The 19,983-nt window shown below is 43.6% G+C and overlaps 1 protein-coding gene across 2 annotated transcripts; it reads right to left on the bottom strand.

The window, feature by feature from the left end:
* Positions 1–1,677: 1,677 nt before the first annotated feature.
* POPDC2 (popeye domain cAMP effector 2) lies at positions 1,678–19,968 on the bottom strand. 2 transcript variants are annotated; one of them, XM_006210328.4, is made up of 4 exons: positions 19,073–19,968; positions 15,157–15,265; positions 8,811–9,361; positions 1,678–3,904 (listed from the first exon to the last, which is right to left on the bottom strand). In XM_006210328.4, exons 1-3 carry the CDS (start codon positions 19,561–19,563, stop codon positions 8,855–8,857), a joined length of 1,107 nt encoding a protein of 368 aa, XP_006210390.1. In that variant the 5' UTR covers positions 19,564–19,968; the 3' UTR covers positions 1,678–3,904; positions 8,811–8,854. The 2 variants fall into 2 exon arrangements, with proteins under 2 accessions (XP_006210390.1, XP_006210391.1); XM_006210329.4 differs by having other exon boundaries at positions 8,953–9,361.
* Between the last annotated feature and the right edge of the window lie 15 nt (positions 19,969–19,983).

Raw genomic sequence — 19,983 nt, 5'->3', positions numbered from 1 at the left:
TCAACGGACTGTGGGCAGAAGTGATTTGTGTCATTTCTGACACAAATTCAGTCAGCACAGGAATGTCAAGCTGTTTCTTTTTTCAAGTGACAGAGCCAGGAGGTCAAAGTAGGTTGAATCATTGAGTTGCAACATGAAGACAGTTGCTCTGATGAGTCATGCAGATTCTCAGCAGACTTTAAGTAAAAGTGATAAATCTGTGTGCTATTAAGTAATGACAAACTGATTCTAACCAATATCACAGTAAGAAATTTAATTTATTTTAAGTGTAATAGGAAGTTATTTGAAATTTTTAGCAAGACAGTGAAGAGATCATATATATGTTTAAATGATCACTTTGTGTGGAATAGATTATGGGGACGAGGGACAGGAGAAATTAGGAGCCAATTATAAATCTATTGAAGTTAATCTAAGTATGAAATAATGGTGGCTTGAAATTAGTGGTGGCAGTGGGGGTGTTGAGTTGAATTTGGGGTATATTGTGAAGACAGAGCTAACAAGACTGATGGAAAGACTCCAAGGTTTTGGGCCTGGGCTAGTGAGTGGAGTAGAAGAGAGAGAGAACAGAGGTCAAGTGGTGAGGTGGGAATGAAGAGTTATAAAACATTTTTGGTTTAAAGAACTCTTCCAAAGGACAGAGGGAGAGAGAGAGAGCAACTGCTTCCCAACTCCTTTCACAAAGTCAGCATAACGTTGATATTAAAACCTGACAATGATATGGTAAGATACATGGATGTAAAAGTCCTAAACAAAATATTTACAAATCAAGTTCACAGATACATCAAGAGGAAAATACATCATCATAAAACTGGATTTGTTCCAGGGATGCAATTTTGTTTTAACATTCACATATCTATTAATGTACTTCATTAAAGAATAAGGAAGAAAAATACACTCAATTAATGCAGAAAATAATTGATAAAATTCAGTACTCATTCATAATTTTAAAAAACCCTCAAGCAAATTAGGAATAGAAATTCTTTAATCTGATAGGAGTATTATAAAAATCTAATAGCACATGTTATACTTGATGGTGAAATATTGAAAACATTTTCCTTAAGGTCAGGTATGAGAGAAGGATGTCCTCATCATCCCTGCTATCCATCCATCCCTGTACTAGAGGTCCTACTCAGAGCGACAAGGTGCCAAAAGAAGGAGAAGGAGGAGGAGGTGGGGAGGGGGAGGAGGAGGACGGGACAGGGAAATGTATAGGTCAGGAAGGAAGAAATAAAGCTATCATTATTTACAGAGGATGTGAACGTATTTATGGAAAATCTTGAACACTCTATGGATTAGTGATTAGAATTGATAAGTGAATTTATCAAAAACTCTGGATGGAAGTTGAAGATATAAAAATCCATTATTTTTCTGTATGCCAGTAATAAAATATTAGAATGTAAAAAAAATTAAACAATAGTATTTACAATAGCATCAAATTTACCAAATACCTAGAAATAATTCTAACAAAATCTGTGCAAGGACATCTTCATAATAAACTACAAAACACTATGGAAAGAAAATTTTAAAAACCAAAATAAATTAAGTGCTATACTATGTTCATATATTGAAAAAATCAATATTATAAAGATATCAACTCTTTACCAACCTAATCCACAGTGTGAATATGATTCTAATAATCCTAGCAGAGTTTATATTTTTGTGGAAAGTAACAAGCTAATTCTAAAATTTATACGGAAATACAAAGGGAAAGGCCAAGAATAGCCAAGACTTGAAGAAGAATGAAGTTTGAAGATCAACAGATATCAAAACTTATAAAGCTACAATAATTACAACCAGGTGGTATTGTCAACAGGTAGAAAAATAGACTAAAAGAACAGAAGATCTAGCAGACCTACGAATATATGGATATTTGATTTATGACAAAGGGGTCATTGAACACTAGTGGGGATAGGACAATCCATTCAATAAGTAGTGCTACCTATTGGATATTCACTAGAAAATAAAAGATTTGATCCTTAGTCCATCCTATACACAAAAATCAAATCCAGATTGCTTAGCTCTAACTGTGAAATGTAAAACGATAAAACATCTAGAAGGTAACATAGAATATCTCCATGGGAGGAAAAGCTTTCTTAAACATGACACAGAAAGCAATAATGATGGAGGAAGAGACTGATAAATTACTGCATTGAAATTAAGAACTTATGTTCATCAGAAGACACCATTTAGAGAAAAAAAGAAGTCACAAATTGGGAGAATACATTTGAATACATAGAAGCAACAAAAAACTTTAAACCTGAATATTTAAAGAATTCCTTGAAGTGAATGAGAAGAGCATACAAACAAACAGAGAAACAGACAAGAACTAGAATAGACACTTCACAATAGAGGATATCTATATGGCTAATAAAACAGAAAAAGGTACTCAACCTTATTCTTCATCAGGGAGGTGAAGATTAAAGCCACACTGATATGCCACTGTATACACCCAAAGGGCTAAAATGAAGGGAAAAAAAAAAAGACAATACCAACTGTTGGAGAGGTTGAGAAGCAACCAGAACACTCAGACACTGCTCGTGGGAATATTAACTGGTACAATCACTTAGGAAAACTGACAGTATGTACTATAGTTGAACATATATATGCATACCCAGTGCCTCAGTAATTCCAGCCCTAAGTATATACCCCCAAAATGTATGTGTATGTGTACCAAAAGATAAGTTCAAGAATGTTCATAGCCGTGCTATTCATAATTGCCCCAAGCTAGAAGCTACCCAAATGCTCATCAGTGGTAGAATGGATAAATAGATTGTGGGATAGTCATACAACAGAGTCCTACACAGCAACAAAATGAACAGACTGCTGAGAGAGCAAGAGAAGCCCAAGGATCTCCAGCTGTTCCAGCCCTCCTCTGTCTGAGGCTTCCCAGCCTGGGCCCCAGACACACGCGTGAAGAAGACTTCGAGGTGATTCTCACCATAGCCACTGTCTGAATGCAATAGTAGGAGAAACCTTGAGTGAGAAGGGCCCAGATGAGCCCAATCCAGCCCCACATTCATAAGCAAAACATATTACTGTGGCAATTTTGAGTCACTGCTTTAGGGATAAACGTGGTACAGCGATAGGTAACCATATGGAAGTATTTAGGGGAAAAATAAAATAGAATATGTTATATTTGTAAATCTACTTTAAAATATCTAAGGAAATTTAATGAAATAAATTTGTAACAATCCCTCTAAAAACTATTGTTTAATATTAGGATCATAAATAGAGCAAAAGATTTGTAAGTTGAACGTAAAGCTTAAGGGCAAACTAGGTTCTAAAATTTCTACTTCCTTAAGCTGACTCTTAATTGAAACAAATTTAAATGAACAAAACAGGACAAAAACAGTGAAAACTTCTTAGATAGCTGACTTCATTGATCCTTTCAGAAAATTGAAAGAAACAACATAGGGAAAGGAAATGAGTGATTTATGGAGTGCTGACTAGGTGTCATACCACATCCTAGGTGCTTTACTTAAATCGACTCATGGAATCCTCACAACCCTGTGAAGTGGGTTTTGTAATCCCCACTTTACAGATGATGCTCAGCGAGGCTATGTAACTTGCCCAAGATCCTGCAGTTAGTAAAGGAAAGAATCTGTGCTTTTGCGATTTTGGATGCCTTCTCCAGGAAGGAAGGCTGGTGAAGGCACAGTTCTCGAAGTCACTCAGGGCCCTTGGTGTGGCTGCAGTGCCGGAATCTTCTGTGTCTGCTCTGACCTCGCCTGCGAGCCGGCCAGTGGGTGAGAAGGAGGGTGTGCACACAAGTGACCTTCCTGGGAAGATGACGTGGCCAGGGGATTGTCCTTTGATCCTTACAGTTCAGGAGTCTGGGTTGGAGCCAAGGGGGCCTGTCCCCTGGACATAACTTGAGAGTAGCTCTGGAGAGGAGTTCTAGAAGCTGTGGGAAGACAGAGGAAGGATTTCAGCACCGTGGCTCTGCATACCTTGCCTAACTTCACAGTTCTTCTCAGGGTTTTTTTCCCCTCTACCAGTTCCCAATGTTTTAACTGTACCCAAAGCCTAACACGATAGGGGCAGTTGTATATTTGAATCATTTCATTCTAGAATCTTAGCACGAGTCCACTTTAAAGTTATACAGTCCAACCCTCTCATTTTACAGGAGAAGAGACCAGGAGATCAGCTTCGGTTGCCTCCTGTGAAAATTCTGTAGAACTCTACTTCCTGTCTAACACTACAGAATGAGCTTTTTTTTTTTTTTAATCTGTATAGAAAACTGGTGAGTTTTATCAAATCCCTGTCTTTAATTTTCACAAGAGAGGACTAGGTAAATGAGGTCTGTAAAACAGAAGTAGGAACAACCTGGATGGGCCCTAATGGAGGCTGCTGTGATCCCGAGGGTGGGGAGGGTCTAACTCACCTGCCTGAACCTGGGGCCTGGGCAGGTGGAGTAGAGCTACCATGTAGAGGCCCAGAACCTGAGACCCCAGGCAGCTCCTGCCACGCCACCTTCAAGGGCAAGTCTTCTGCCTCAGGAGTCTTTCTAGTAGTTCTGGGAGAAAAGTGCTGTTTAACAACACTGACAGCTAGTAAAGCACCTTAGAGCCTGAATATAGTGTGACAGTGGTCTGTCTCCCTCTGGCAAATAAAAGAAAACAGATGAAGGTCTGGCCATCACTTAGTTGTTCAGGGGCCTGGGAGCTAGTGTGTGTTTTCTTTGGACCGCCACCATTTTGCTGTTCCTTTTGTTGTCAGAGGATCCTGCCAGCTCCCAGCTTCCCTGGAAAGCCAGACTGGAGGAAATAAGGGGAGAAATTATGTATCTCAGAGAGGGAGAAAGAGAAAGAGAGAGGAGAGAGAGAGAGAGAATTTGCTAAATATTCTACACAGAACAGAATTTTAAAATACCCTATAAACTAGCACTTTACAACTTACTTATTGCCTTTATATACTTTATCTCAATTACTCCTCGCAGCAACCTGGTAAAGTAGACAGAAGCTACCTGTCTAATTATCAGTAGGTATTAAATATCTATGAGACTACTAGCCCTATTCTGCAGAGGAGGAACTGCTCTTGATGGTGGTTAAGTGGCAGGACTAGAGAGTCAGATCTTAGAATCACAGAATCATAGCATCACAGAGTTAGAAGACACCTTAATAGCAATAACCCAAGGCATTCTTCTCTCAGTGCCCAAATCATCTTTAAAAATCTCTGAGAATATTTCTTCTGGTCCCTGCTTGAACTCTTCCAGTGATGAGTAACTCAGTACTCTTTGAGGGGATCCATTATTAATACTGAACTGAAATCCTTTTCTTTACAGCTTTCAGCTCTTAATTCACTTCTGTCCCCAGGAACTACACCAAATGAGGGGAAATTGTAATTTGCATTTTTTTTCAAAATTTGAAACTATTATTGTTGTCCATCTCTTGTGGATTAAGCATCTTCAGTTCTTTCAACTGTTACTCATGTTTGCTCATAATGTGATTACCTGGCACAGTGCCTAAAATATATAGTAGATACTCAGTAATATGTTTTTTGAAATGGTTCTCTGGCCCTTGCTACTATGTCCTGGTCCTGGCCTCTTTCCCTGACCACAATTAGCCTCCATGTTGTAATCTGTTTCTCATTTGTTTGTTTATTTAAATAATAAAGAGGAAGGAAACATATATATAGTCTTTACTTTCAAACCACAGAGGAGTCTTCAGAACAACTTGAAAACCTAACCAAAATTGGCCAAGTTTCAGGCAGCTTTCAATTATTTTGTGATCATGAACTCATTATCTGACTTAACTGATCACTTCAGAGATGCATTCATTGAGTATCTCCTATAAGGAAGACATCACATGGAGCATTGTGGAGCACAGAATTAGCCCGAGAGATTCTCATGAAGGCAGGGTTAATGTGGGGTCTACCTGTAAGACCCTATGTGAATACATTATCCTGCAGTGCTGCTTTGCAATTCAAAGTAGCAGCACCCATTTGTGGCGCAATTCCGGCCACCACCAGACTGAAAATTCTGCTCTCTTCAGAAAAGAGCTCCAATAGAAGCTCTGACTATTTTTAGTTGGTCCTAAATTGGATTGGTATGAGGGAAAAGCACTGGTGTCAGTGTGATGAAACTGTCGTTCCCAACAATGCCTAAGTCAGCCAGTTTCGTGCCTCTTATGTAAGTGCTGGGCCGGGATGAATAGCAATGAGCTTACACAGTTTTGGAACCTGAAGAGCAAGGGACTAGCTGGTGAACTGTGCCCTGCTCTAGAAGGGAAATGACAGTGAACTGCTGCCAATCATGAGGAACTGTGCTTGTTTATTACGGTAATAACCCTAAAGGAAGTTTGATGGCAAATAAATCAAACCAAACATCCCAAAAAACAATTCCAGAAAAGGGTCTCTGGGTTAAATTATCCCATTATCATAGACTAAATTGACAGCTCTCTGAAATTTGGCCAGTTTGATCATGTTTTCAAATTGTTCTGAAAACCGCGTGGAAAAAAAACAATGTGTTTTTTCCTTTCTCTCTATTACTTAAACAAACATTTAAAAACCTAGTTCCTTTACACTGCAAATACCAGTACTTTAGAAAATGAGTTACTTTAACAGTTTTCTCATCTTGAGCTTCAGAAAAGGCTGAATCTGGAAAGAAGCCTTTCACGCGATGTTAAGGGTGGTGTGTTAGGGGTGGAAGACCTAGGAGACTGAGTCATGACCTCCTTGCCATGAACATCTGCATTGTCTTCATGTGGTAGATGATGCCCTTCACAGGTACAGAATGGAAGGAACTCCTAGTCAAGCGGGACCCACCACCCAGCAGAGAGGAGGACAATCCCAAGTCACAAGAGAAATAGTGAAATACAGCAGAAAGTTCTTGCTGGAAGACACACTGATGTCCTGGGACTTGCGTCCATTATACTGTTGACTGACTGCTTCTTTTCAGTCCTCTGAACAGCTCATACTTTCCCTTCTCACATAAACATAAGGGGGCCTTTGGGGGCCAGCTGGGCCAACACACTCACACGAGGAAAGTGAGGTTCAGTGAAGTTGTATGGTTTGCTAACAGTAGCAGAGCCAGACATAGCAGCCAGGACTTTGGGCTCCTGGTGGGGGTCTCTTTCTTGTTTACCGTGCTGCCTGCCTCTTAACTTTCAGGAAAACTCGTGCATGAAGTATGTAGCCACCTAAAGCCAGGAATTTTTATACCTTCACTTGAACAGTTTTCTTTAGAGGCAGAGGGAGAGGTACTAATCTTGAAAGAGTCAGGATTAAAAACTAAGTTGGGGGTACAAGGTTGCTTAGGCAGAAGAGAGAGAGTATGACAGGAAGTGGGGGGAGAGAGAAGAAGGCAACAGAAAGATAAATACACAAACAATAAAATGGGGAAGATGTGGAAGACAAATACGGATTTGAGAAATTAACTGAGAAGAAGAAGAAATGGAGCAGGAAACTGAGGCAACCAAGGACTGCGCAGAAGTCAGAAGGAGGGAAGAAAAAGGAGACCCAATAGAACCAGGAAAGGAGAAGAAAGCCAGGAGGAAATCGAGCACAGAGACTGCTGTGAATTAAGAGTGTGTTTGCAGGCGGATGGGTGTGCTGGACAAAGAGAGGGTCCACAGGACAGAAGCCACGTGCACTGGTGAGGGTGGGCGAGGAGGGAGACGACCGTCAGCACAAAGGGAAAGGGGCCTGGGAGAGGACAACGCAAATGGAGGAAGTCAGGAAAGTGATCTTGGGTGCCAGACTCTGGTTCTAGGGACTCTGGTCCCACAGATTTAAATTCCATATCAATATAAGTCCAAATAGCTAACCTCTTATCACTCACCTCCCTTGCCTCTTGCATCATTTATATGACTTGCTTTTCAAAATGTACGAACATTGACTCACTTACCTCAAGTACCCTGGAAGCCTTCCTCACTGAACTAGTTTCTTGGGGAAAGAGTGTTTCCCAAAGAATGATTAATCTCTTCGCCGCCCCTCCCCCACCTTGGAAATGCCTTCCAAATTGGGAACAGTGGGATTTTCCTCAGGAAAAGCCAGGCCTGCACCATGTGTGGGTGGAGTCGTGGAGGAAAATGTCATAGCATTGTGAGAGAAGCTGGGGAAACATGAAAGCGACTTCCCAGAACTGCTCAGCACAGCCTTTCTTGTACACTCCCCGGAGCTGTGAGGGAAATCCTACACTCTAGTTCTACCCAGACTCACGCGCCCTCTACCTCCCACAGGTATGGTCTGCAAGGAAAGCCATCCAGTCACAGCAACATTCAGTCAGAGCAGCGTCCAGTCCTTTGCCTGAGCAAACAACACACACTCCCCTGGGCCAGAGGAGGGCAAAGTGGGGACATTTTCCTCCAGGATCATTTGCGGGCAATTACAAGCCTCTTTGAAATATGTGATTTTAACAGAGATATCTGCCCAAACCAGGCTAAATGACTGCTTTCCAGAGCTGAGGATATGCCAAGAAGAACCATTAGGAATTAGAATTATGCCAGCTTTTAAAAAAATATCCTTTAAAAGGCATGCCACAAGTAAAAATCCCCTTCAGCCTTAGCTTTGGCCTTAGTTACTCGCACAACCTAGCAAAAAAGATTAGCAACCTATGAGCTTGCTCAAAATGTCGACCAGCCCACTTTCCAAAATGCAATCACAAATCACATTCATTAAGGAATGAGTTTACAAAACCCCTCATGCCTCGCATGCACCTGGAGTGAGTTGCTATCTGCATATTTGGGTTAACGCCACATTCCCGGGGTCCTCTGTGAGGACAAGCTCCATGAAAGGATTTTTTGCCCTTACACACTGAGTTAAGGGCAGCTGTTGGCAGGCAGGAGGAGCAGCTGCCTCTGAGTACTTACACAGGATGCTGAGCCCGGCGGCTGTGCCCACGTTAGCTCTCCCCTCACCTCATGTACTCCCCATCACTCCTATAATCCATGAATGACTCTGATCCTGACACCTCCTCAAAATCCTCCAGCACCAGACTGGTGGAGTCCTCACCCAGGACGCCGCTGTCGGGCCTGGACGTCCTGGCCCAGGGAGGAGGTGCCGGAGGGTTGGTGGCTGCCGGCGAGGGAGAGCTGGGGGGTGTTTGCCGGACAGATGTGGGCCGGGCCTGAGGAGGGGACGCGGCTGGCTCCCGGACTTCCTCGTCATCCTTCTCCGACTCTGGTCCTGCCTCTGAAGCAGCAGGACCCAGGACATGGTAGAGGCTGGGGAGACGGATGTCAAAGCGCAGCCCGAACTTAGCAAAGAGCTTGTCGTTGAGCGCATAGAGCTTCTCTGAGATGTCATAGCCCAGCAGGGCCGAGAAGAGGCGAGAGAGGTATCGCTCTTTGGTCAGAAGAAGGTGGAGATTTTTCCGGGGCCAGGAAATGTAGCTACATTCAGTCTCAGCTGTCAGAGTGACCTGAAACGGGTCAGGAGCAGAGAGTGAAGGTTGAAACTAGAAAATGTGTCCATGGTTAGCACAGAGAAAGACACAGTTACTTGGCAAACAGCTGCACTGTTACTGAAGAAGCTGTGGAAGTCCCCCTCCGTGGAAGAGGAAGAGGTTCAATGAACACCTTACTGTGTGTGCTGATGGGGTTGAGGGGTGCTTGCTAGGAGCCCTGAGGTCAGCCATTCCCTCCCTGGGCCCTCACTTCCTGGAGCCTGTTTCCACCTCCAGCCTCCTCAGCTCTCATACTCTATGTCCCATGGCTAATTCGGAAGGTTCTGAGCTTCTTGTGATTTCAAGACAGAGAAGGGGCCTCCTAGTGCTCAGAAGAAAGGCCAGAATGCTGATGACAGTTTAAGGGAAAAAAGGGCTAATATATTGGAATAGGAACACAAAACATAATTGGAAAGAATTTCTGTTAGGGGAGAGCCTCTGGTTAAGTGTCCAGGCTGCATCAGGTAGACAGAACGCTGGCCGGGGATTTAGGCCCATGAGTTGCTCTTGACTTGGGCACTGCAGGTAACCAGGTGGATCCGATGGCTGCAGTCAGAAAAAGGGCAAAGAGGAAGAGGAACTCTTGTTTTTCTTACTAAGTTTTTCTTAATTGAGGTACAGTTGCTCTACAATATTATATAAGTTCCAGGCATACAACATAGTGATTCAGAACGTTTCAAAGTCATGCTCCAAAGAGGACCTCTTAAAGGCACAAAGTCAAAGGTTACTCCACTCCCCACTTATTTAGACATTAGGAATTTCTGGGCACTCACTACGTGCCCATGATGCAAAGCTAAATTACACCTGCAGGGTCAATAACACAGTAGGTGCTCGCTAAACCCTTGTTAAAACAATGGTGAGTGGTAAAGCTAGGGTTCAAATGAAAACATGCTTAAGACAGTAAAGGAAAAAGGTGTAGAATCACACAATTCTTTATACTCTGGCCATACTACTTTAAAAGTGAGCAGGTCAGCAGAGCTCATGATGCAGATGTGTGAATGGACACTGGCAATGAGGAGGAGGAGGAAGACAGCCACTAACATTTACTGAGAGGTGACCATATGCCAGGCATTGTGTTAAGTCCTTTATGTGGATTATCTCATTAAAGGTAGAGTTGGCTTTCCAAACATTCTTTAGTAGAGATTGTACATAATCCTTTTATTTCATTTTCCCAGATCTTCCCCTCTCCTCCCCTTCCCACCCCCGCAGTACCCCTCCTCCCTTCCCTTCATTCATTTCCTCCTCTCAGCTCCTCCCCATCCCCATAGTCATTAGCACTGAAGTCAGGGCTCTAGATTACCTCATCAAGACCAGAAGCTAGTTTCAAGTTCCAGTTTTACCCCTTTACCAGCTGTGTCACAGCAGACAAATTGCTTAATCTCTCTGGTCTTATGAGAAAGAATTCGGAAAGTGGTACTCACAATTCATCCATTACTAAGAGTTCAGCAGGTCGTTGCCACATTTGCCATAACCCATACTTCTGTCTTACTAAGAATGCTCAAACAAGAAAGCAGAGTACCCCTCATGAAGCAGGTGAGTGTAAGAGCTAATGTGGACACAAACAACTTCCTCAAGACTGAACACAAAGACTGGGGGCATTCTTATGGGCATGCTGTTACTTCTTCCATTTTAAAATAAATCAAAATTTTAAAATGAAAATCTTTTTTCTTCACTTCCTTGGCTAGCTATCACTCCATTGCTTTGCTCTCCTTTTCAGCAAAACTCCATGAAGAAGTTATCTATACCTGCTTTTATCAATTCCTCTCCTCACACTCTCTCTTCAACCAGCAAGGCTTTGCCCCATGGTCCACAAACTGCTCCTGGCAAGGTCAGCAATGACCTCCATGTTTCTGAGTCTGGTGGTCAGTTTTCACAGTGTCCAATCCCTCCTCTTTGACGCACTTTACTTGGTTCCCAGGATGCCACCCTCTCCTAGTATAATCTCCCGGTTTGTCCCTTTCAGCTTCCTTTGCTGCTTCTTGTTTTTCTCTCCAACTTCTAAATGCTAGAGTATCCCAGGTTTGGTGTGTTCTTGAACCTCTTCTCTGTCTACACTCATTCACTTGGTGATCTCATCCAGTCCAATGGATTTATATACCATCTGTATCCCAATGACTCCCAAACTTGTCTCAAGCTCAGGCCTTATTCCTTAATTCCAGACTCAAATATGCAACTGCCTATATGCATCTCCATATAAATATCCATTGACTACGCAGATCTAGTGTAGCCTAAGCGGGACTTCTCTCCTCCCCAGACCAGCGCTATCTGCAGCCTTCCTTTTTTCAGTCGATGGCAGCTTCATCCTTCCAGTCGCTGAGGCTGAGATTTTTTCTTAACCTTCTTTCTCTCACACTACATCCGAAGTGCTAGAAAATCCTTTTGGCTCTATATAGAAAATACGTACTCTGGCCCTTGATGTTGTGTCCCCTCATCACCTCTCTGACTTCATCTCCTGCCATTCTCCCCGCTCCATCTCTCTGTTCCAGCCGCATTGGCCTCCTTTCTGTACCCCAAACATGCTAGTCCCTCCTACCACTCAGATTTTGCACTGGATTTTCCCTCTATCTAATATGCTGTTCCCCCAAATGTTCTCAGAGTTTACACTGCCAACCCCCTCAGATCGTTGCTCAGATATCACGTGTTCAGCAAAGACTTCCATGACCATCCTATTTAAAGTTGCAACTACAGTTGATCCTTGAACAACATGGATTTCAACTGCATGGGTCCACTTAAATGCGGGTTTTTTAATAGTGAATACTAAAGTACTACACAATCGGCCAGTTGGTTGAATCCAAGGATGTGGAACCCTGGATTTGGGCAAATCATATATATGGAGGTTGGGACTATAAATTATACATGGATTTTCTACTGCACAGAGGTTGGCGCCCCTACCTCCCAAGTTGTTCGAGGGTCAACTGTATATCTCCCTTATGCCACTCTAGTTTTCTTTTATTAGAAGTTATTAACTTTTAACATATTACATAATTTACTTATTCATTATGTCTATGGCTTATTTTTTGTCTCCCCTACTAGAATATAAATTGCACGAAGGCAGGGACTTTCAGCTGTTCTGTTCACTGATATATTCCAAGTACCTTTAATAGTGCCCAGGATATAATAATGCTCAATAAATATTACTGAAATGAATGAATGAATCAGATGAAGGCTATCAATCTTGTATATTGCAAAGCAACCTGATGTCATTTTCTCACGTCCTGTATAAAATCCTTCCCAAAGGTCTTCGGGAAACCTGTGGATTGACTGGTTTCCACATATACACGCACACATGTGTAATAAAATTTTGACAAGCTTTTTCTTTAACTCTCACCTTTGAGGCTGGTTGAATGGATTAAATGAGATGATATATTTAAGAAGGGGATGCAAACTAGAGAAACAATATGATTTCTGTGTGATCCTTCCCAAGCTATGTTCTTGGTGACTGATGAGAAGGTCACAGTGTTTAACAGTCAATAAATATATCATTATTTAATTGAATTCTTGAGAGGTGTGATGGGATATTGACTCACTTGTGGTAAGTTCAATAAGAATTATGATTCATCTAGTCACTGTGGATTGCCCTGTTAGTCAATAAATAGACTGTGCAATTGCAAAAGGCAAGGACAAGATGAACTACAACCGAAAACAACACTTGACATTTGCAAAGAGGAAATGGGACTTTACAGAGCCAAGAGCAAATGTGTGGAACTCATTGCTCCCAAAGGAGATGCATGCTAAAAATATAGATGGGAAGAATATGATGGTCCCTACATTCAGGCTGAGAGGCCATCTGGGGTTACGGCCCTTCCTTTCAAGCATAACTTAGGGGAGGACACCCGGCTTATCCACCACCTGTTCCTTGGTGTCAGTGTCAGAAACAGCCTATTCCGGCTGGCTTAGGACCTGACTCAGCCCTCCTGAAGGTTCTTATGGCACTGGGGGAGCTCTCAAAGGAGACTGCTAGGCTGGTTGGTGAGGACATGAATGTGTGTGGTGGGGGAGGAATACATTGGGAGGGGGTCTGTGGCTGGTGGTTCTGGCAGTAGGATCAGGATTGCCCCTCAGGCTCTGTCCTCACAGAGCCAAGAGTCAGGGTGGTGCGGAAGCAGGCCCAGCCAGGTGGCACTGCCTGGCTTGTGTCTATTCTGAGGCTGGCTCGTATGCTTGCCTGAGGGACTCCCTGATAGAACTGGTAGGAGACACAGGGAACTCAGTACTGGCAACCTATCTGGACAGGGGAGCCCTTATAATGGTGTGTGTATGCAAACTCCACTCTCCTGGTAACCCTCCCATTTTAAAAAAGAATAGATGTAAAATTAAGTGAAATAAGACAGAAAGAGAAAGAAAAATACCATATAATGTCACTTATATGTGGAATCTTAAAAAAATGACACTAATGAACTTATTTACAAAACAGAAACAGACTCACAGACGTAGAAAACAAACTTATGGTTACTGAGGAGGAAGAGAGGGTGGAAGGAAAAATTGAGAGTTTGGGGTTTGCAGATACTAACTACTGTATATAAAATAGACAAACAACAACGTCCTACTGTATAGCCCAGGGAATTATATTCAATACTTTGTAATGGCCTATAAGGAAAAAGACTATGAAAAGGAATATATATAAAAAACCTAATCACTATGCTGTACACCAGAAATCAACACAACATTATAAACCAACTATACTTCAATAAAATAAATAAATAAATAAAATCTAGTACATTAAAAAAGAAAAAGAAGAAGAATAAAAATAATGGAGCCAGGCAACTTAGCTCTGCCACTTTCTAGATGAAGACCTTGGACAAATTACTTGAGGTTCTGAGCCTTACTTTCCTCACCTGTTCAACAGGTTAATAACAATATCCAGCCCAGAGGGTTGTTGGGAGAATCAATAATGCAATGAAATAGGTTGTATCTGCCACATGCTAGCCATTCAGTAAGTGAGGACTACAGAGAAGGCCATCAAAATCTGAAGGATTGGCAGAGAAGAGAGGAGGGCTCTCAGGCAGCCAGACCCTGCCCTTGGAGCGTGTATGTGAGCGCCCTAGGAAGCCCTCTGAGACACCCAACGCCTGCTGCCAAGCCAGTTCAGCCAACCTTTACTGAACATCTACTACTGTGTTCAAGGTACTGCCCTTGGAGCCGGGCGATGGAGAGAAGCAGCCCAGGTTTCTACCTCAAAGAGTTTACTAGAAAGGAAACCAGATCGTTAGAAGAGAGGGCAATATGTGTGCAGTCAGAGTAGTGAAAGGAATAGGAAAGTCCTGCAGGCAGCGAGTGGAGGTGGAAGCTGGTGACAGCAGCCTGGGCAGGCCTCAGAGGAAGTGAGATGCCATAGCCTCATCTGGATGAGGGAAATGCGTTTCAGATAGAAGCCAAGGCATGGCCATTGCAGAGCAATGTGGTGTGTTTAGGGAAGTACTAGAAGTTCAGCATGGCTGGTATGAGCAGGAAGTATGAGGAAGGAAGGGGCTGGAGATGTGGCTGGATGTCACTAAAGGTCTTAAGTTGCTCTCTAAGGAGCATGGGTTGTTATCTTGTGATCACTGGGGTCTTCGGAAAGAGTTTTAGGCACAAGAGTGACATGGCCCACTTTTTAGGGATCAGCATCACCCCACCCAGGTATTCTTCCCATGGAAGGAGAATGCTCCCACCTCAGGCATCATATGGGCATTGGCTCAAAGGATAGATAGAAGAGGGGGAATATGGAGGGGGAGCTATCGCCGAGTTACAGTAGGATGGGCTGGCTGCGCTGCCATGGGGCTCCCTATTACCTGAAAGACCCCCTCCTCAGAGGGGTGCAGCGATTCCCACTCAGGAGAGTCCATGAACTGGTAAGGAAAGATGTAGTGCAGAAACTGCCCGTCCTGGCTCACACGAACCCTGGCAAAGGGAGAGAAGAGACTGTGTGGGAAAAGGGAAGTGGTACCCAAATCCTCTTCGGAGTCTAAATCGCATGTTAAAAAAAATGGAAAATGATTGGGATTCAGTATGAGTGTTTTCCTCTTTTCCCCAGAAAACTCAGAGTCTCAGCTTCAACCTCTCTTCTAACGTCAGTTATATCAGGAAAGAAAGTGTCTCTATCAGGAAAAGGGGGCAAATAAAAAGATTTCTAAAGTATATCCTGTCCATTTGGAAGGAGCTATCATTCCATTTTTTTTCTGGAGCTTTATTGGCTAAACAAATATACATGGAGCACCTGCTGTTTTCCTGGAAGTCTAGGTATGGAGAGATGATCTGATCCTTGCCCTTAAGGATTTCACAATTTAGTGGAAGGCACAGGCACACAAACAACTGGCTGTAAGTCATTGTGTGGGACTGGAGACTAGAGAAGGAAGAGAGGATGGCTCTCTTTGAGTGGAAGACTTCTCAAAGATGACATTTGAGCTGAATTTTAAAGGATGAGTAAGATAGTGAGAGAAGTAGATCAGGATGGGGATAAATGGAGAGCTGGGAACAGTATGGAATTCTGTTCTCCAATATCTGCTTTTTCCCTTCCTCCATACTGGAATTCTAGCTGAGTTCATGCCTGCCCAGCTAGACTACATTTCCGAGCCTCCCTTGCAGCTAAGTATAACCTTGTGATTAAATTCTGGCCAAGGGGATATTAGCACTCCACATCTTGCTCCTAGTGAATGCCTAGATATATATGTATGCATGGAATTACCAAAGACCACCACCAGTTAATAAGCTATTGTGTATTATCTGACAACCTAAAGGTGGAAGACAGAAAGGATATAGGCCTCAAACCAAGCCAAGGATGTGGTGTCAACCCCTATTCTCTGATGGCAGAAACACACTTGTTCCTACAAGACCTGCTAATGTATGAAGCTAGCTAGCAGAATTTCCCTGAGTAATGAAAGGATACAAGAGAAAACGAAGTGCCATGCTCTCCTACCTCACAATCTTCACATATTCTGTCCACTCCTGCTGGCCCTCTTCCCAATCCCCACCTTCTCTTCAGGTCTCAGCTTAAACATTCCTTCCTCCAGGAAGTCTTATCTGTTACATGCTGTCATTGCACTTGGCCTTTCTCCTTGGAAATCCCATGTCTGTTATTCACCACTATGTCAAACATGCACTGGTGACTCTCTTGTTAGACTGTAAGCGCCACAAGTACAAGGACAACAGTTTCATATTTTAAAACTGAGAGGAAGGAAGGGAGAAAGGAAAGGAAGAAGGAAGGGACCATCAAATAAACGAACTCACTGTGTCACCATGAAGGGGATGAAAACCTCAAGGAAAAGCTTCTCTAACAAAGGAAGACAGACAACAGGAGAGAATGAGGCTGCTGCTTGCGCACACGTGCACACATTGAATCCTCCCATCATCTCCTCAAGCAAGGAATCTGGCCACCCAAGCAAGCCACTGAGGATGGACAATGTTTTAGAGAATGAGTAACATCTAATGAGCCTGCATGGCCCCCTGAAGCACCTTGTAACCATATTCTTTATCTTTCCAGTCTCTACTTCCTTCTTGATCTCATGGACAACAGGTAATTTGCGCGTGGGAATTCATGCTTTGGATTTTATATGAGAGAAACTCTCCAACAGTAAGCACAGCTTAATAGGGTGATAAACTTGGAGGAAGTCGCTTTGCCTTTCTGAGTCTTGAAAGGGACTGATTGCCTTTATGAAAATAAAACAAAAAGGACTTAAGGATGTCTAGGTTTCAGTAAAGGGCTCCAGATGAGAGTCTGTATGTGAGCCTGGGAGGTCTCCACAAAATGCTCCCACTTCCTGGCATGAAGTTCTTATCTGTTGCTTCCAGATGTTTGGTACCTCACTATAACTGGTCAAAGGTACAATGATTCTCCTCTGGAGCCAGAGCCTGGTCATAGACTAGAAGCCTCTTCCCCCAGCTCCAACTTAGTGAAGTTGAGAAACTTGACAATGAAAAAGATATTTAAACAAAATTCTTACTCCAAACCTTGAAACGCAAGAAAAAAAAATCAATGTCTAATTTTTGACTTGTATTTTTGATGCAAAGTATACTAGGAAAAGCCACACTGCACAGACAAGCCCCCTTCTCCTCTTCACAGGGACTTGGTCTTCTACAAGTTCATGGTAAATCCATCATATAAAGGATACCTGAACCGTGCAATAATCATGATATACTTCCATAAATGAGCACCATACTGTGCAATGTTTCTTCCTCCAGTCTCAAGCCCCTCCTTTGAACGGAGGAGCTGTTAGGAGCAAACAACATCATGGATCTCATTGAATGAGCATATTTCCTAAATTGTCTTTATTTTAAGCATGGAGCTGTAGGTGGCAAACATTTTGGCACTATTCATAATGTATTTGTATTTACACATGTATTTGCTTACAAATAATTGCATTTGTTTACACTTCGACTCACTCATAAATGAAATGAAAGGTCTCCCCACAAAACTTCATAGCTCATTCAACCCAGGACCTCAGAGTCCAAACAAAATAAAAACATGTATACATCACACTTTTGATTCCATGTGTTAATACCTAAATGCATACCATTACTAGCAGTAGCAGTAGCAATATTTGTAGTGCCGTCATCATCAATATCAAACTGTTTTTTTCCTACTGTGTGGCTGGCAGTCTTATCTGGTTTCTTTTTTCTTTCTTTTTTTTTTTTTTTTGTCTTGGAGTCTGAGCCTTCTGATTACTATCTTATCTTTCTATCACCTTCTCCTGGTCATAAAAAAGCAGAAAAGAGGAAATTAAGTACAAAGCTTTTGAAATACTCTGCTGCTTTCCAGAGAGCCAGCCCAAGTATGCCAGGCTAAGATACTTACTGTCTGATGTTCAGCTTCACATATAAGTCCCACGAGGGCAATATTTCAAAGAATTCACAATTGCCTACCAAATGCATACCATAGAGCCCCATGGTATTTTTTCAGAAGAGATCAGCCAATGGCCAACAGTCACATGCAGCCTGACCAGGCATACGCTAATTCTGATGAAGACCATTTTTGCTAATGTCTTTCAGCCTCCTAAAAAGTGTCAGCCAGGTATCCCCACCATATCCTTAAAGAGGTACACGTGGGCATCACTATTCTTCCCTCACTGTCTGGCCCTCAGATTTATAGCACTTGACTCCTTGATCTGCTAGATAGGAATGGACAAGTGCACAAGGGATAGCTCCACAGCTGGGTGTATACAGAACAGCTTTACTATAGAGTCTGCATAGGATATTCTCCAATATATTTGATACCCTAGTGGAAACATGGGTTACAAAAAAACCCTTCTGTTTTGGCACTGTTCCCTGGCACATAGTTGTCACTTACCAAATGTTGAATGCATAAAGAAGGAACAAATTAATCTTATTGAAATGTTCAGTTTTCCAAAGCCTACAGAGATATTGCCGCAACCTAGGTATGACGCACTGGTGCGCACGCGCGTGTTTGTGTGTGTGTGCGTGTGGTGTGTGGTCATCTCAGACCCAGGCTCAAGAAACACTCACCCCACCCCACCCCTCTTAGCGGCGAGTGCACACCAAATCCTTCCTGCCAACCAAGATGCTGCTTGAGCTAGTTTTCGCATGGAAAATGCTAAGAAAGGGAAAGCAAGCTCATGCTTAGAAAAATCTATTTTGGTCTGACTGGCCACATCCTTCCTCAGTGGAAAGAGACGTAAAATGGAAAGGCCTGCAGTGGGAAGTGAGAAGTGTCGGTGTAGGGAAGAAATGCTGGGCTGGGACAGAGTGGCTTACCGGCCAGAGAGCAGCAGGGACAGGCGGTTAATGGGTGTCTCGCCCTCCACGGCGTAGGTCTCCTCCGTGGCCAGGGTCAAGACCTTCCCCTCACAGCAGCGCACCACCTCCCGGTACGCCGGCAGGGGCACCTGCAGGGGCAGGCACAGCGTCTTGTAGAGGAGCTCGAACTCCTCGGGGAGGGCGTCCTCGCGCAGGCGGTACAGCAGGTGGGCCAGCTGGAGCACACAGGCCACGGCCAGCAGGACGCTCCAGAGCACGACGTCCAGGCCGCAGGCACCGAACCAGCCCCACAGCACACAGCACAGGTAGCCCGTGCCCAGGAAGCCAAAGAGGTAGAAGCACCCGTACACCCCACTGCCCCCCATGAAGCCCAGGAGCAAGAAGCAGTGGGCCAGGTGGTAGACAGCCCCTTCCAGATCCGGCCTCCAGCCGACACACAGCGACCCGGGCTGCGGGAGCTGGCCCACTGCACTGCCGTTACTGCTCATCTTCCCAGCGCCTCAAAGCCTGGTCGGCTCTGAGACTGTCCCCACGTGGGAAATTCAGAAAATGAATGCACCGTCCTCCCAGATGTCTTCTCACCTCCGGCTTCTCTCGTCCTGCTCCACCCTTCCTGGGAGGAATGCTGCCGGGAGCTGTGGGAATGAATGGCAGAACATAGTCCACTTCGTGGAGAACTGAAAAGCTTATTTTCCTCTCTCTTTGCTTTAGCAAGGCTCTGGCCCTCCCCGCAGAGCTCTGGCGAGCTTCCTCGGCTCCAGATTTCTTAGGACAGTCCACATTTGGCTCTGGGCAGGACACCTAAATTGTCCCAAGGAAAAGCCAGGACTCTGGGGCTGAAAACTTCAGCAGCGAAGGATAATCAAGTGGCCACATCCTGCTCTCTGTTGTCCCCAAACAGAATGAAG

This window comes from Vicugna pacos, chromosome 1, assembly GCF_048564905.1.
Source record: "Vicugna pacos chromosome 1, VicPac4, whole genome shotgun sequence".
Taxonomy (NCBI): domain Eukaryota; kingdom Metazoa; phylum Chordata; class Mammalia; order Artiodactyla; family Camelidae; genus Vicugna; species Vicugna pacos.
Note: the sequence above shows the minus strand (reverse complement) of the source record. Positions and strands in the feature narration are given on the sequence as shown.

Coding starts and splice junctions, on each gene's coding strand:
- POPDC2 (XM_006210328.4), bottom strand. CDS start 19,563: ATGAGCAGTAACGGCAGTGCAGTGGGCCAGCTCCCGCAGCCCGGGTCG. Junction 15,266..19,072: donor TCCCTGCTGCTCTCTGGCCG/GTAAGCCACTCT, acceptor TCCCTTTGCCAG/GGTTCGTGTGAGCCAGGACG. Junction 9,362..15,156: donor CTGAGGAGGGGGTCTTTCAG/GTAATAGGGAGC, acceptor GACCCGTTTCAG/GTCACTCTGACAGCTGAGAC.